Source organism: Nerophis lumbriciformis, linkage group LG27 (assembly GCF_033978685.3).
Source record: "Nerophis lumbriciformis linkage group LG27, RoL_Nlum_v2.1, whole genome shotgun sequence".
Classification (NCBI taxonomy): domain Eukaryota; kingdom Metazoa; phylum Chordata; class Actinopteri; order Syngnathiformes; family Syngnathidae; genus Nerophis; species Nerophis lumbriciformis.
Window position 1 is genome coordinate 22967501 of NC_084574.2, and position 15483 is coordinate 22982983.

A 15483-nucleotide genomic window follows, 5' to 3' on the forward strand; every position below is an offset into this window, starting at 1 on the left:
TACATTCTCACCATAAGGATATTTAGTGTCCAGACGGTTGTCAGCCGATCGAGCCCATGGCAACTGGTTATCATCGCAACCATTGGGCATTCCATTGTAGCCTATACCAACAATTTTATTCTCTGGGTTCACAATGCAAGCACCTACCTGTATTTACAGATGAAACATCATGATTATTATTGTTATAAATGTAAGCATGTTATCACACCCACACTTTTTTGCCATCATTTAAGTGCAAAAGTTGTCAACTCACTTGCCCTTTCTTCACATTTTGTTCAAGCAAACTAAACAACATAGGATATGACACATCTTTTTTTTTTTTGTCCTGTCCAGCTTCTCAGGCAAATCATATAGTACCGTAGATGTAAATGCCCATATCGGCTGTTCAGATTTACTTTACACATCTGAATTCATCATCTTCTTACGTTTGCTGCACATGCACACTTTAATGATCTGCCACTTTTTATAACAGACATCTAAAGAAAGACTTCAAAATGATCCCCAGTTAAAACCCGCAGCATGATCACCAACCCGCAAACATTTTCAAGGGTGGGTAGGTGATATCATTTGGGATGTAACGGTTTGTCACCAAAAGTATCATGATTATCAAGGTACCGTTGAATGTAGGGAAGTAACCATAAGCGGAATAAATAATAACCCTTGTAAAACTCCCGACGGTTAGTATTACCGCTTTAAATTAAAATGATCGAAAAACCTTGATTGATAGCCAGACTGTGACAAAATTATGGACAAAGTAGCTTCAGCTTGCAAGCTATTTTAAACAATACAATGCAAGACAAGTTAAAGTTGTTCCCCATTGAAAAATATCATACTCCAATCAATAACCGGAAGTGAAGCATTGTGACCACCCAATTTGCATTTATTAAAAAACCCCTCCAAAAACGTTTACAAATAAAACAGAAGAAGAGAAACATTCAAACACTCAAAATACAAATAATAAGGGCCTTTATGAAGCCAGAACAATATTTAATGTTTATTCTGCCAAGAAAGTATATGGTGTGTCTACTTATTTTAGTTATAAAAAAATAATTTGTTTTTGTATGTTTGTGTATGAGTGCTCTTTGAGCACATTCAACAATACCGCGATAATATTGATAATTGTGATCATTTGTGTCACAATAATCATACATTAAAATTTCATATCGTTACATCCCGAGTTGAATGTGCTTAAAAAGTACTTATATACACTTATATTAATCAAATTCACTACAATAAACAAATAGGCAGACAATATACTTTCTTGGCAGAAGAACTATGTTATATAAAAACATTGTTCTGGCTACTTAGGAGTCATATTGTTTTTATGTGAGTGTTTAAATATGTTTACTCCTTTCATTTTAATTTTTAAGAATATTAGTTGGGTTTTTTTTTTAACATAGAAAAAAAAAGTGTTGCGTGCGTCACGTCTTGTTTGTGTGACGTCACGCAAATTCACTTCCAGTTGCCGTATCGCTTCGAGTATCGTTTGATCACTCTATTCTAAGAGAGTATAACCTGTAGGTTTAATGTGTACAATTGAATATCTTGGTTGCTTTTAAACAGTAACGTGTTTATACAAGTTTAGATTGGGGAATGTTGTTTTTTAATGATAGCATTTAAGCTAGTGCTTGCTTCTCTAATAAATGAGCACTTTGAGTTGATCAAAGTGTTATCAATCACGGTTTTACGAAACATTTTATTGAAAACGGTAATATTAACTCTGGGAAGTTTTACCACGGTTTATCATCATACCGTTTATCGTTACATCCCTAGACATTATCATCCGCCGTGCCATGACACATGTCCATGCAATTTTTCTCAATGTGGTAGACACAAATTGAGCAAAAATGTGAGAGAAAAATGTTTTTACAAATACCAATTAACTTTCCCATGTGGCTAATGTCTTAAGATGGGAGTGGGGGCGGGGGTGTATTTTACTGTGACCTGCTGCTCGTTGATTACAGCTATAGAGCTCCAAAAATGTCCATTTAGACAAGAAAAAGTCGCTAGATTTGTTGTAAGTTGGTTTAAAAAAAGACAGTCCAGAGAGATCTGTATCTTTTGAACATTGATTGATCCTGCTACGTCTTCTTATTGTAAGGCAGAACTGGACCAATCTCTGTAAAGGCTACACTCAAAACAGGACCAAAAAGTTGCGTATGGTGTGGGGATGCAACAATAAGACGAGGAATGTAACCATATAACAATTTCATATTCATATGAAATCACGCAAGTCTGCAATTAAAGACAGGCAGCAATTAAAGGTGCCAGATTTCTTTGGCATGGCTAACATAGCAACTTCTGCTGTCAAGTGTCAAATGGCAGCTGCGGTTAATATGACACAACAATAAAAAATACATTCTCAGATTAAACAGTTTTGTGAGCCAATTCTAATTAGAGTAAAAGTTCATGTGAACTTTTGAACTATTCAAGATTATCATTGTCAAATGCGTATCATTTTGTCTGTACAGACAATTATTTTGAGTGAATAATAATTATATACTGTAGGACATGAGCATAAAAATGCAGATACAGAAAAGTTGATGGATGAATGGGCCACATTCTACTGCTCACTAGTGTTACCATATATGAGTTATTGTGTAGAAATATGGAAAAACAACTACAAATGTGCGCTTCATTCACTAACTGTGTTACAAAAAAGATCAGTTATAATAATACATAATGTTGGATATAGAGAACATACAAACCCTTTATCTATTAAATCACAATAATTGAAATTCAACGATTTGGTGCATTTGCAAACAGCTAAAATTATGTACAAATCAAACTATAACCTGCTACCCAAGAATGTACAACAATTCTTCTCAACAAAAGATGATTTAAATTTAAAACATTTGTATACTCGTACAACACTTAAAACCTTTAGCATATCAGTATGTGGAATTAAATTATGTAACGGAATAAGCAAAGAAATGAAACAAAGCACCAATATGATTCAGTTTAAGAGACTGTTCAAACTACAAGTGTTCACAAAGTACACAGAACAAGAATTATGATGAACATCTTCAACCCTTCCCCCCCTTTTAATTTTTTTTGAGACAAAGATTATTTATGTATTTAATATTTGTATGCTTACTATGTTACTTTATTACTTCAGTAATGCGGACGCTGTATCGATCCGTTGTGGTGAAGAAGGAGCTGAGCCGGAAGGCAAAGCTCTCAATTTACCGGTCGATCTACGTTCCCATCCTCACCTATGGTCATGAGCTTTGGGTTATGACCGAAAGGACAAGATCACGGGTACAAGCGGCCGAAATGAGTTTCCTCCGCCGGGTGGCGGGGCTCTCCCTTAGAGATAGGGTGAGAAGCTCTGTTATCCGGGGAGAGCTCAAAGTAAAGTCGCTGCTCCTCCACATCGAGAGGAGCCAGATGAGGTGGTTCGGGCATCTAGTCAGGATGCCACCCGAGCGCCTCCCTAGGGAGTTGTTTAGGGCACGTCCGACCGGTAGGAGGCCACGAGGAAGACCCAGGACACGTTGGGAAGACTATGTCTCCCGGCTGGCCTGGGAATGCCTCGGGATCCCCCGGGAGGAGCTGGACGAAGTGGCTGGGGAGAGGGAAGTCTGGGCTTCCCTGCTTAGGCTGCTGCCCCCGCGACCCGACCTCGGATAAGCGGAAGAAGATGGATGGATGGATGGATGCTTACTATGGTATATTATTTATGTATTATTTAATTGTTCACTGTTCTGTTACAGAGAACAAGGAAATTGGATAAAATTGTGATGGTATGAAAAGGGGTAAGTTTAAATAAGCTCTGCTTCTTCCTACTCCTTTTCGGACGTGCTGTGATGAAACAACTAGAATTGTGTGATGCATTACATTGTATCGTATGCATGTTCCAAATAAACTGAAACTGAACTGAACTGAACATTGATACATTTTGTGTATTCAAGATAAAGGTAACGTTTAATAGTTATACAAGTAATATGAGCTTTAATTTATTGGTCACAGAGCAAATTAGTGTAATAGATAATCCCTCCATTTTCTACCGCTTGTCCCTCTCGAGGTTGCTGGGGTGCCGGAGCCAATCCCAGCCGCATTCGGGCGCAAGGCAGGGTACACCCTGGACAAGTCGCCAGCTCATCGCAGGGCCAACACAGATAGACAACATTCACCCTCACATTCACACACTAGGGCCAATTTACTGTTTTAGTGCCAATCAACCTATCCCCAGGTGCATGTCTTTGGAGGAAGACGGAGTACCCATAGGGAACCCACGCAGTCACGGTGAGAGCATGCAAACTCCACACAGAAAGAGGACCTTCTTATTGTGAGGCACACGCACTAAACCCTGTTTCACCGTGCCGCCTGTAATAGATCATAAAAAATACAAGCTTTGGCCCAATAAAAATAAGCTGCGGACACCCCCACACGTTTTTTCTCAGTAAAGTAAAACGATGCAAACAAAGTGCAACAGTAAGAGTTCGAACAGTGTGAATAATTACCTTACCTTTTTATTAAATCATATTTACTCACTGGCTGAAGTGCACCATTTAATAGTTCTAACTTGTAGCACTGCTTACCAACTCTCCTCAAACAATAATGGAGCACTGCTTTTGTCTTCCATTTGTATTTGTCTGTCCAACTACCGAATATGAAGTGTGCTCAAACTAGGGCTGAAACGACGCGTCGACATAGTCGACGTCATCGGTTACGTAAATACGTCGAGGACATTTTTGTTCGTCGACGCGTCGCATATTTACGTCACACTACCGTCATGGCGGAGCGCAAAGCAGACGATGCGAGCGGTGCGAGCGAGGGGAAAAAAGCACGCCAAAAGTCGTCAAAAGTGTGGGAGTATTTCAATAAACGGCCTAAGAAGAAACGCTACTTTTACTCCGCTACTTTTATCTACATTCAGCTCGCTACTCGCTACTAATTTTTATCGATCTGTTAATGCACGCTTTGTTTGTTTTGGTCTGTCAGACAGACCTTCAAAGTGCCTGCCTTACTGGTGACGTTTCACTTCGTTCCACCAATCAGATGCAGTCACTGGTGACGTTGGACCAATCAAACAGAGCCAGGGGTCACATGACCTGACTGGCTCCGAGCTAACTTCGGGTGTTACCATTTAGTGGTCAATTGTACGGAATATGCACTGTACTGTGCAATCTACTAATAAAAGTTCCAATCAATCAATCAAAAGTGTGAAGGAAAAAAGACCCTTTTTTTATTTCAACCGTAAAGACTGACTGCACAGTTCCTGTCTTCACAATAAAAGTCCCGCTCCATCGCGCCTGCGCTTTCAAAATAAGAGTCTCCGAAAGCCAGCGCAAACAAGCTAGCAAGCTACGGAGTTTGCCGCCAATGTATTTCTTGTAAAGGGTATAAAAACGAATATGGAAGGTGGACAAATAAGATGCCAAATAACAACCACTTTCATGTGGTATTAGACAGAAAGGAGGAACATTTTTTTCTCCTCCATTTGAAAACGTGGACGTACCAGCACTGCTTCCTGATTACAATCAATGCAAGTCATCAGAATCAGGTAATACACCAACTTATATTCTTGTCTTCATGAAAGAAAGGAATCTATATGTTAAACATGCATGTATAATTATTAAAACACCTTTAACATGTAAACAAAAACGGCAAAATAAATAAATATAAATTATATACTGTATATATCAATGTATGTATATATATATATATATATATATATATGTGTGTGTGTGTGTGTGTGTGTGTGTGTGTATATATATATATATATACACATATATATATATATATATATATATATATATATATATATATATATATATATATATATATATATATATATATATATATATGATATGTGTGTGTATGTTACTCAGTACTTGAGTAGTTTTTTCACAACATACTTTTTACTCAAGTAAATATTTGGGTGACTACTCCTTACTTTTACTTGAGTAATAAATCTCTAAAGTAACAGTACTCTTACTTGAGTACAATTTCTGGCTACTCTACCCACCTCTGCTAATAATGTTGTTGTATGCACACTGTGTCGAGCGGAAATGGCCTATCATAGCAGCACAACGGCAGCGTTCTTGCCATCACCATCAACTAGTCAATCGTCCGCGTGAGTATACGTTGTCATCATTACACAAAAACATGAATGTGTCATTTGTATCTGCGTTGTAAATTCATAAACTAAAGCACCGTTTCGCTCTGAGAGGAGCGTTTGGCGTGCCTGTTTAGTGTTTACAAAGACGCGCTCCTCTTTAACGCTAACGTTAATTAGTTGTGCAAATACCTTTTACAACATTAACAATTACGTATACTATGTACAAACGAACAATTAACTTTCACTTTAATCATACTATCATTGTTGTGTTATTAAGCAAAATAAGCAAAAGTTTTACTTTTGTTGAAATGTTTTGCACTTTTTTGTATTGGATGTTTATCTTTATTTTTGCACATTTTAGCAAATAAGCAATACTTTTACTTTTGTTGAAATGTTTACACTGTTGTTACAGAATATTTCCGTTTTGCACTTTTTTGAATTGGATGTTTATCTTTATTTTTGCACATTTTAAAGCAAAATAAGCAATACTTTTACTTTTGAAATGCTTATACTATTGCAGAATATTAAGATTTGCACTGGATGTTTACTTTTATATTTGCACATTAAAAGCAAATAAGCTACTTTTAATTTTGTTAAATGTTTACATTGTTACAGAATATTTTGTCATGTTGTTGTCAATGTTGACTGAGTGGCCATACTTTTTTTTTTGTAAATAAAAGCCATGCCTTTTGAAAAAACTGGCCTACATTTATTTTTTCATCTTCATTTTAAATTAAAAACAAAAATCGGTAAAAGGAAAAATAATCTATAGATTAATCGAAAAAAATAATCTATAGATTAACCGATTAATCGAAAAAATAATCTATAGATTAATCGATAGAAAAATAATCGTTAGCTGCAGCCTTAGCTCAAACATGAGATTTAACGATGAAAGAGAGTATACAGCTTCCGACCTTCCCTTAGCACTATCTCTAGCCATGCAAGACAAAAGCCTGGGAGTGGTTCCTTTCCCTCACTTTAAAGTCGAGGCTCACACGGGGCAAAAGTGAATTGCAAAACGGATAAACCCTGGTCCATAAGGGCGAATACGGCAGATCGAACGGTTTAATAATGTACCACTTACCTTTGCATTAATTGATTTTAAATAGTAATCCGATTCATTATTTCTTACGATGTTAAACATTTTTTTTACGGATTTATATCTGTCATGTTTTGTGCCCTTCAAGTTAACTAGAAGTTCCTCCTCTCTGCGAGACCACGTCCCAGTCTGCATAGACATAGGGTGCGCCACACAAACCCCCACACACACAAACACATCAGTCAGGGTTCGTACACCTTTTCCATGGCCAAATTCAAGCACTTTTTAAGGACCTTCAAGATCAATTTTCCAGTTTTTTCCCAGTATCCTTCAAAAGGTGAAAACCAGTGTGTATCAATCCATAGCCTTGTTGTTTGAGGTCACCAAATGCTGTCTGTTGGAAAAATACGGAAAATGTGCTAAAACATAAGCTTAACAATGAACCAGCAGTTATCATTAACTGAATGGGGCATAGAAAATGAAGCAGTGTTTGTGTAGACTATTCAATGTCATTGGTGTTTGCAAACGTGTCTCCATTTGTGTTGTTTTTCACATTTCTTGTTCTTTTCCTTACTTACAGCACTCAATGACATCGAACAGCGTGGATTGATTCACACCGTATTTGTGCTTGTAAACTGCATAATGTGATGTAAATAGGGACGGCGTGGCGCAGTGGGAGAGTGGCCGTGCGCAACCCGAGGGTCCCTGGTTCAATCCCCACCTAGTACCAACCTCGTCATGTCCGTTGTGCCCTGAGCAAGACACTTCACCCTTGCTCCTGATGGGTGCTGGTTAGCGCCTTGCATGGCAGCTCCCTCCATCAGTGTGTGAATGTGTGTGTGAATGGGTAAATGTGGAAGTAGTGTCAAAGCGCTTTGAGTACCTTGAAGGTAGAAAAGCGCTATACAAGTACAACCCATTTATCATTTATTTATTTAAATACACGCACCCTCAAAATGTCAATTTCACTCATTTATTAACAAAACTATTCACATTAATATAAGGATAATAAATTAAAGGAAAATATTTAGTTTGTTTCACAACACCTCAGTCACCTTTCATTAAGCATATCTAGCCTTATAACTGTGGCTATGATAACAAATTAACAAAAAGACAAAAGTTAACTTTTTTTGCTTTCACTGAGGTAGCCAGACAAATTAAGTAGACAACAAAAATAATAGAGCAAGAAATGCATACAACCACTTTGTGTAAAAACTACAAAATAATTCATATTAACTCAGCTCTAAGTTGTGAAAAAGGTTACAAATTATACATTACATGACCTTCACAGTACAAACAAGTCCAATAATGCAACCATTTTAATGCAATTAACAAAACAACAAAAGTTAACTTGTTTGCTTTAACTGAGGTAGTCAGATAAGTTAAGTCCATCCATCCATCCATTTTCTACCGCTTATTCCCTTTTGGGGTTGCGGGGGGCGCTGGAGCCTATCTCCAGATAAGTTAAGTAGACAACCAAAATAATGGAGCAAAAAATACATGGAACCATGTTGTATAAAAACTCAAATACATTCACATTAACTGTGCAAAAAGTTACAAATTACATATCACCTTCACAGTGCAAACAAGTCCAAAAAAGTGCAAATTTATAAGAAATTCTGCAAACATAAGTGATATTTTATGTTTGAATAAAAAAATTAATTAAAATAAATAAATAAATAAAATAAATATAAAAAATACTTTGCAGCAGGCTACACGTGGATTTGGTCCACGTTTTATCCAAAGTTTGTATTTGTCATTTTCCATCCAATGTTCATTCAAACGACAACCTCCCGGCATGATGGATCGATGCACCACTGTCCTCTTGGGGGCAACACAGAGCCGTATATACATGACAACAACCTAATGTAAGGGCTGGTGCAAAGCCAACAGATCAAGTGTGTAGCTTTAATTTTTAGGGAAACTTATTTTATTTGTTTCCATTTTATAATTAGCCTATTGAGTCAGACTGCCGAGAAATATAATGAACATTTCCAAGCACTTCACCCAAGATTCAAGCATTTTTCAAACCATGAATACACAACATTAAAATCCAAGCATTTTCAAGGTTTTTAAGCACCCGTACGAACCCTGTTAGTGTTTTGCATTTATTCATTTACTTGAATTTTGTCCTGTCACAAATGCGAATTTGGCGCTTCCGGGTTTTTCCTCGCTCATAAACAAGTAATGGAAGTGTGGCGGTATGCATAACTCTGCTTCACAACACACCTATTACCAATTGCCCGAGAATAAGATGAAGCAGAAGGGCTCTTGTGCAATTTGGAATAATGACGAAAACTAGCATTCTCTTCGATATTTGGGTGGAGACAAATGCAATTGATCACAGACCAAGGGATCAAATTGACTACAGATCACAGATTCACACATTTGCATGCAGAATTACACCAGTAAAATTGAAGAAACAGTATAAGTACCCATTAAACATTTCACTTTTTAAATCCTGATGCATTTTAATTCTCAACTACCGGTATTTATTGAGTGGGTGATGATTTATTCTTGACTGGATGATCTCTTTTCCTTTGAACACATTTGAAAATCTCATCTTTTGACTTTTTTAAAACATGTACAGAGTCTCAATTTGGAGACATGGTAGGCAACACACGTTGAAAAGCGCTATACAAGTATAACCCATTTACCATATACATGTTAAGTGGTGAAGGGAAGATAGATAGATGATAGATAGATAGATAGATGGATAGATCTTTATTGATTCCTTCAGGAAAATAAAAATTCCAGCGGCAGTGTACAGAGTTGAGATATAATTTAAAAAGTAAAAAGTAAATAATAAATAATGGGGGTATATGTTATTGTTTTGCATCCCCTGTCATGAGTTGTACAGTCTGATGGCGTGTGGGACAAAACAGTTTATGAGTCTATTAGTCCTGCACTTGGGATGAGCAGTCTAGCACTGAACATGCTCCTCTGGCTACTGATAACAGTATGCAGAGGGTGACTGGCATCATCCATGATGCTCACTAGTTTTACATGTTTGTAATAGATTCTGGTGCCGCATGCAAAGCAAGTGAATAAAGATTTGTCTATAAAGAAAAATTCTGCTGTCTTACATTTATTTATGGTATGTACAATTTGTTTTGTTTTAGACGCTTAATCAATCATTGCATTACCAGTCACATCGGTATTGCCTTACAAATCTGTCCGTGTCTCTTTGTAAAATGCTGCATCCATGAGTCACTTTGCATTGGCCTGGTATGGCGAAATCGTGCGTGGAGAGGGCGTGACGTGAGGTGGGTTTACATATGCAAACCTTTACTCCAAATTGAAGGAGCGTGTGCTCCAAGTTTAACAAGTCTGAATATTTTTTGTGGGTGTGGGGGTTTTGTCATAAGGAGACTTTTAGTCAGAATTACAAAGGATTCTAACAGAAACGCCTGGTTATTTGTTTTGTATTAAACTACCGTAAATAGTCCTATGTTATTAAGCTTACTTCGGCTATGTCCACACGAACAGTTTCAAAAACACATATTTGGGGTTAAAACAAACTCCATTCACACAAGTGTAGTTTCAAAAGTGTCTATGTCTACACACAAACACACCTACTGTCATGCACATTTTGTCCAATCAGAAGCCCCAAAAAAAAGCAGCAATATCTTACTTGGTGGCATTACACCTCCTGTTATGTTTGTTTTGATCGACTTTAGACGTACAATGATCTTTAAAACCAGCCCGAGTGTACACAGGCCCTGGGAACATTATTAAAGAGCGAATGCACACCTGTGCTGCTGAAACTTAACACTCATAGAATTATAACATGTTCAGCAACATAGTGATGTATTACATGTGCAGTGAAGTGTACACTATTTCTAAAATCAGCACGCAATAACGAGCCAAATAAACCATTTTGCATGTTTAAGGGAATTATAAAGAATTTAATCATGGACATAGTGATACGGTGCATGTGTAATGAAGTTATATTGTCTTTAACATCAGTACACACTACAAGGAGGACGCTACATTATGGTTGTTTTTTTTAGTTGCTTGCTCACTTTTTACGGGTGAGCACGGTCGGGCCTGGCTCCATCTACAAAAATGGAAGCAAGACACGTAAGTTAACTTCATGATTTGTTGTTAAATAAGGACTAAAAACACAAGATAATGTTGCACCTTTCATACGACACAGAGAAAAAAAGTATTGCTTGTCAAAGTTGTCCCATCAGGTGGAGGTTCCACAGCCATCGTATTCAAAACAGCTGACTGTCATTTGCGGTGGCGGGAGTGTCGCTAAGCCCATTTTGACGTGTCTTTTATTGATGTTGAGTGAAAAGAGCAGCATGTTTACGTTCAAACATACAGTAAGTCCTATTATAGTGTGTTTAAAGGCAGCAAGGCAGTGTTGTTGAGCTTGGAAATGACAGCACACAACCGTGACCAAAGTTCCCTCTAATTGTTCATGTGTGCGAGCAAACACAAAAACTCCCTGAGCATTCAGTGGAGCACATGTGAGCAACATCACACGTGGCAATACCAGCAGCACACCTGTCTCAAACCAATCTTTTATAATAACACTCAAATGAGAGGAGTCATTTTCATGAGATTATTTTGTAATATTAGTGATTTGGCCCACTTGTAATGAAAATAAAAGAAATCTTGTTTTTCATAAGCTATGGATTAGTATTGTACAATGTGTCTGGGTGGGGGTCCTGCTTTGGAAATCATTTGTGCCCCTTTCAGAGATCACATTTAGTTCCCCTTAAACATCCTCATGTTGCACAATGAAATGTAAGCATAGGATGAAGTGTGCATTTCTGTAACTTTCTCTAGTAACAGCATTCCATGATTAATATCAATAAATTAACATGAATAATAAATGACAGTAGAATAAGCACACGTATGACTGAGGAGTCATAGTATAACATTGTGTGGTGTTTGAGTTGTCCGACTTTTTGTGTGGCCATAAACGCACCAGTGGCTTAGTGGTATGCGTGCTGGTGACAGATGACAAGTTGGTTTTGGCCTGGTTTGGACGGCAGAAAATGACTGGTTTTTCGAGATAGAAGTTTTTTACTCATGTTTTTGGTGGGGTTATGGCCGAATATAAACAGTTTTGCTCAATAAAGTGATCGATATAATTCCTGTCCTCGAAGCATCTCGATAGACGTTACAATAATTTAACGGTGTTCAATTGAACGGTGTGGACGAACACCGTTAGGGCCGCTTGTTGTCACTGTCACTCAGAGTTGCATTGCAAAATTACACAGAATAAATGTGTTTATTTTGTTTAGAATTCAGATGGGATTTGATTTGGTGCGCGGCATATATTTGCTGTGCGCAGAGGACGCTTGAGCAGTGCGCAATTGCGCAGGCGCGCACCTTAGAAGGGACGTTGACCGTGACGTCATCACAAGTCTCCGTTTGTGCCGTGTGCACGCATACGCTCCGCCGAGAGTTTTGGATCTCTACACTTTGGACAGCGTTTGTAAAAGTCTGCGTTTTTAAAGACAAAAGTATGCGTCTACGTGTGGACATTAGGCCTAAACGAAGAGATAAGTATGCATTTATTAAGTATCTGTGTTCGTGTAGACATGGCCTTACACAACATATGTCGTTTCTGTTCCTACATGGTGGTGCATTAACAATTGCTTTTTTGGTGTCCATATGGCAGAGCAATTGCATGAATTATGCCGGCCATAGATTGATTGCAGTTCTGTGGGAAACCTTACACATGCCGTCATTGAAATAAGGTAAAACTACTGAGTTTGGTTGATACAATAATGCTCTAGAACAGTGGTTTTCAAATGGGGGTACGCGTACCCTTGGGGGTACTTGAAGGTATGCCAAGGGGTACGTGAGATTTTTTTTAAATATTCTAAAAATAGCAACAGTTCAAAAATCCTTTATAAATATATTTATTGAATAATACTTCAACAAAATATGAATGTATGTTCATAAACTCAGTGAAGCACAAGCTCAGGTTTCTCACTAAAATGTCTGTCAAAAAGAACTGTGAAAAGAAATGCAACAATGCAATATTCAGTGTTGACAGCTAGATTTTTGGTGGACATGTTCCATAAATATTGATGTTAAAGATTTCTTTTTTTGTGAAGAAATGTTTAGAATTAAGTTCCTGAATCCAGATGGATCTCTGTTACAATCCCCAAAGAGGGCACTTTAAGTTGATGATTACTTCTATGTGTAGAAATCTTTATTTATAATTGAATCACTTGTTTATTTTTCAACAAGTTTTTAGTTATTTGTATATCTTTTTTTCCAAATAGTTCAAGAAAGACCACAACAAATGAGCAATATTTTGCACTGTTAGATAGATAGATAGATAGATAGATAGATAGATAGATAGATAGTACTTTATTGATTCCTTCAGGAGAGTTCCCTCAGGAGTTATACAATTTAATAAATCAGAAACTGATGACATACTGCTGTATTTTACTTCTTTATCTCTTTTTTTCAACAAAAAATGTTTTGCTCTGATTAGGGGGTACTTGAATTAAAAAAAATGTTCACAGGGGGTACATCACTGAAAAAAAGTTGAGAACCACTGCTCTAGAAAAATACAATACAACAATTAAAACCATTGGCTGACCTGAGGACATTCAGCTCGAAAAATCTTCAACATGCAAATTGAGAAGTAACCTGACATTCCACTCTGCGGTCCTGGGAGCCGAATTAAGTGAACAAACTGGAGTAGTAAGAGAGTACGGAATGCAGACTAGTTGGAAAAAGTAACATTGAAATAAAAATACCTGTGAGCTGGGATCTTTGCTCCTCTGTGCTGACAAGAAGGCCACAGCCATGAAGTAGTCAGGCCACTCCAGGTAGTCGTCCCTCTTCTTAGTTGTTGTGATAATGCTGCACACATTTAAACATCATGACGCCATTGGAAGCATGTGAAAAATGCCGTCCATCCATTTCCTACCGCTTGTCCCTTTGATGCTTTCCAAAGAGTGTAGCTGTTGTGAACCAAAATATAACTTACCTATTACAAGGGCCAGTCGTGTCTTCCATGGTGTTTAAAACAGCTTTTTGCTGATATATGACGTTTGAACGCTGTTGAAAAACAACTATGACTATTCAGACGTTTACAGAATTGTGTATAGAATAAACACACATGTCCAACTACACTAACCCGGAAGACATCTCCCGCCTTGAATTAAGAACGTCCGCCCCTGTTGCCTTTTCTCGATTTTACTTCTACAGGCCATAATCTGAATCCTGTTATAACATTTGTTTAGACAAAATCTTGTTGTTTGGAGATATAATAGATAGTATAACACTGTATACTTACCAAAGAGCAAAATAGATGAGTGACTTTTATTTGTTTGATACGTAACGCATTAAAGCAGTGCCTGACAGTCTGCGATGGGGACAATGTATTTATTACGTTGTCGTTCTAATACAGCCATCTAGTGGTTAATCGAAAGAATTGCTGCGGTACCCAAGTCTTTTTTTATTATTATTATAAATGACATTAAAGAAACAAAATATTTACAATTCTGTTTTGTTATACTCACATTTATATAAATCATACTTTTAACCGATTGTTTTTAACATATTTACTTATTTTATACAAAACCCAAAACCAGTGAAGTTGGCACGTTGTGTTAATCGTAAATAAAAACAGAATACAATGATTGGCAAATCTTTTTCAACTTATATTCAATTAAATAGACAGCAAAGACAAGATATTTAATGTTCAAACTAAGAAACGTATTTTTTTTGCAAATAATCAATGACTTAGAATTTAATGGCAGCAACACATTGCAAAAAAGTTGGCACAGGGGCATTTTTACCACTGTGTTACATGGCCTTTCCTTTTAACAACACTCAGTAAACGTTCGGGAACTGAGGAGACCAATTTTTGACGCTTTTCAGGTGGAATTCTTTCCCATTCTTGCTTGATGTACAGCTTAAGTTGTTCAACAGTCTCCGTCGTCCTATTTTAGGTTTCATAATGCGCCACACATTTTCAATGGGAGACAAGTCTGGACTACAGGCAGGCCAGTCTAGTACTCGCACTCTTTTACTATGAAGCCACGCTGTTGTCACACGTGGCTTGGCATTGTCTTGCTGAAATAAGCAGGGGCGTCCATGATAATGTTGCTTGGATGGCAACATATGTTGCTCCAAAACCTGCATGTACCTTTCAGCATTAATGGTGCCTTCACAGATGTGTAAGTTACCCATGTCTTGGGCACTAATACACCCCCATACCATCACAGATGCTGGCTTTTCAACTTTGCGCCTATAACAATCCGGATGGTTCTTTTCCTCTTTGTTTCGGAGGACACGACGTCCACAGTTTCCAAAAACAATTTGAAATGTGGACTCGTCAAACAGAAGACTTTTCCACTTTGCATCAGTCCATCTTAGATGAGCTCGGGCC

At 37.5% G+C, this 15483-nt stretch overlaps 1 protein-coding gene across 1 annotated transcript in view; it reads right to left on the reverse strand.

The window, feature by feature from the left end:
• dctd (dCMP deaminase) overlaps nucleotides 1–14247 on the reverse strand; it is a 26838-nt gene extending 12591 nt beyond the window's left edge. Inside the window, exons 1-3 of the mRNA XM_061988362.1 lie at nucleotides 14077–14247; nucleotides 13844–13949; nucleotides 12–147 (exon numbers count right to left, since the gene is read on the reverse strand). Of these exons, the coding sequence (XP_061844346.1) occupies nucleotides 12–147; nucleotides 13844–13949; nucleotides 14077–14105 (271 nt within the window). The 5' untranslated portion in view covers nucleotides 14106–14247. The remainder of the gene's footprint in view (nucleotides 1–11; nucleotides 148–13843; nucleotides 13950–14076) is intronic.
• Between the last annotated feature and the right edge of the window lie 1236 nt (nucleotides 14248–15483).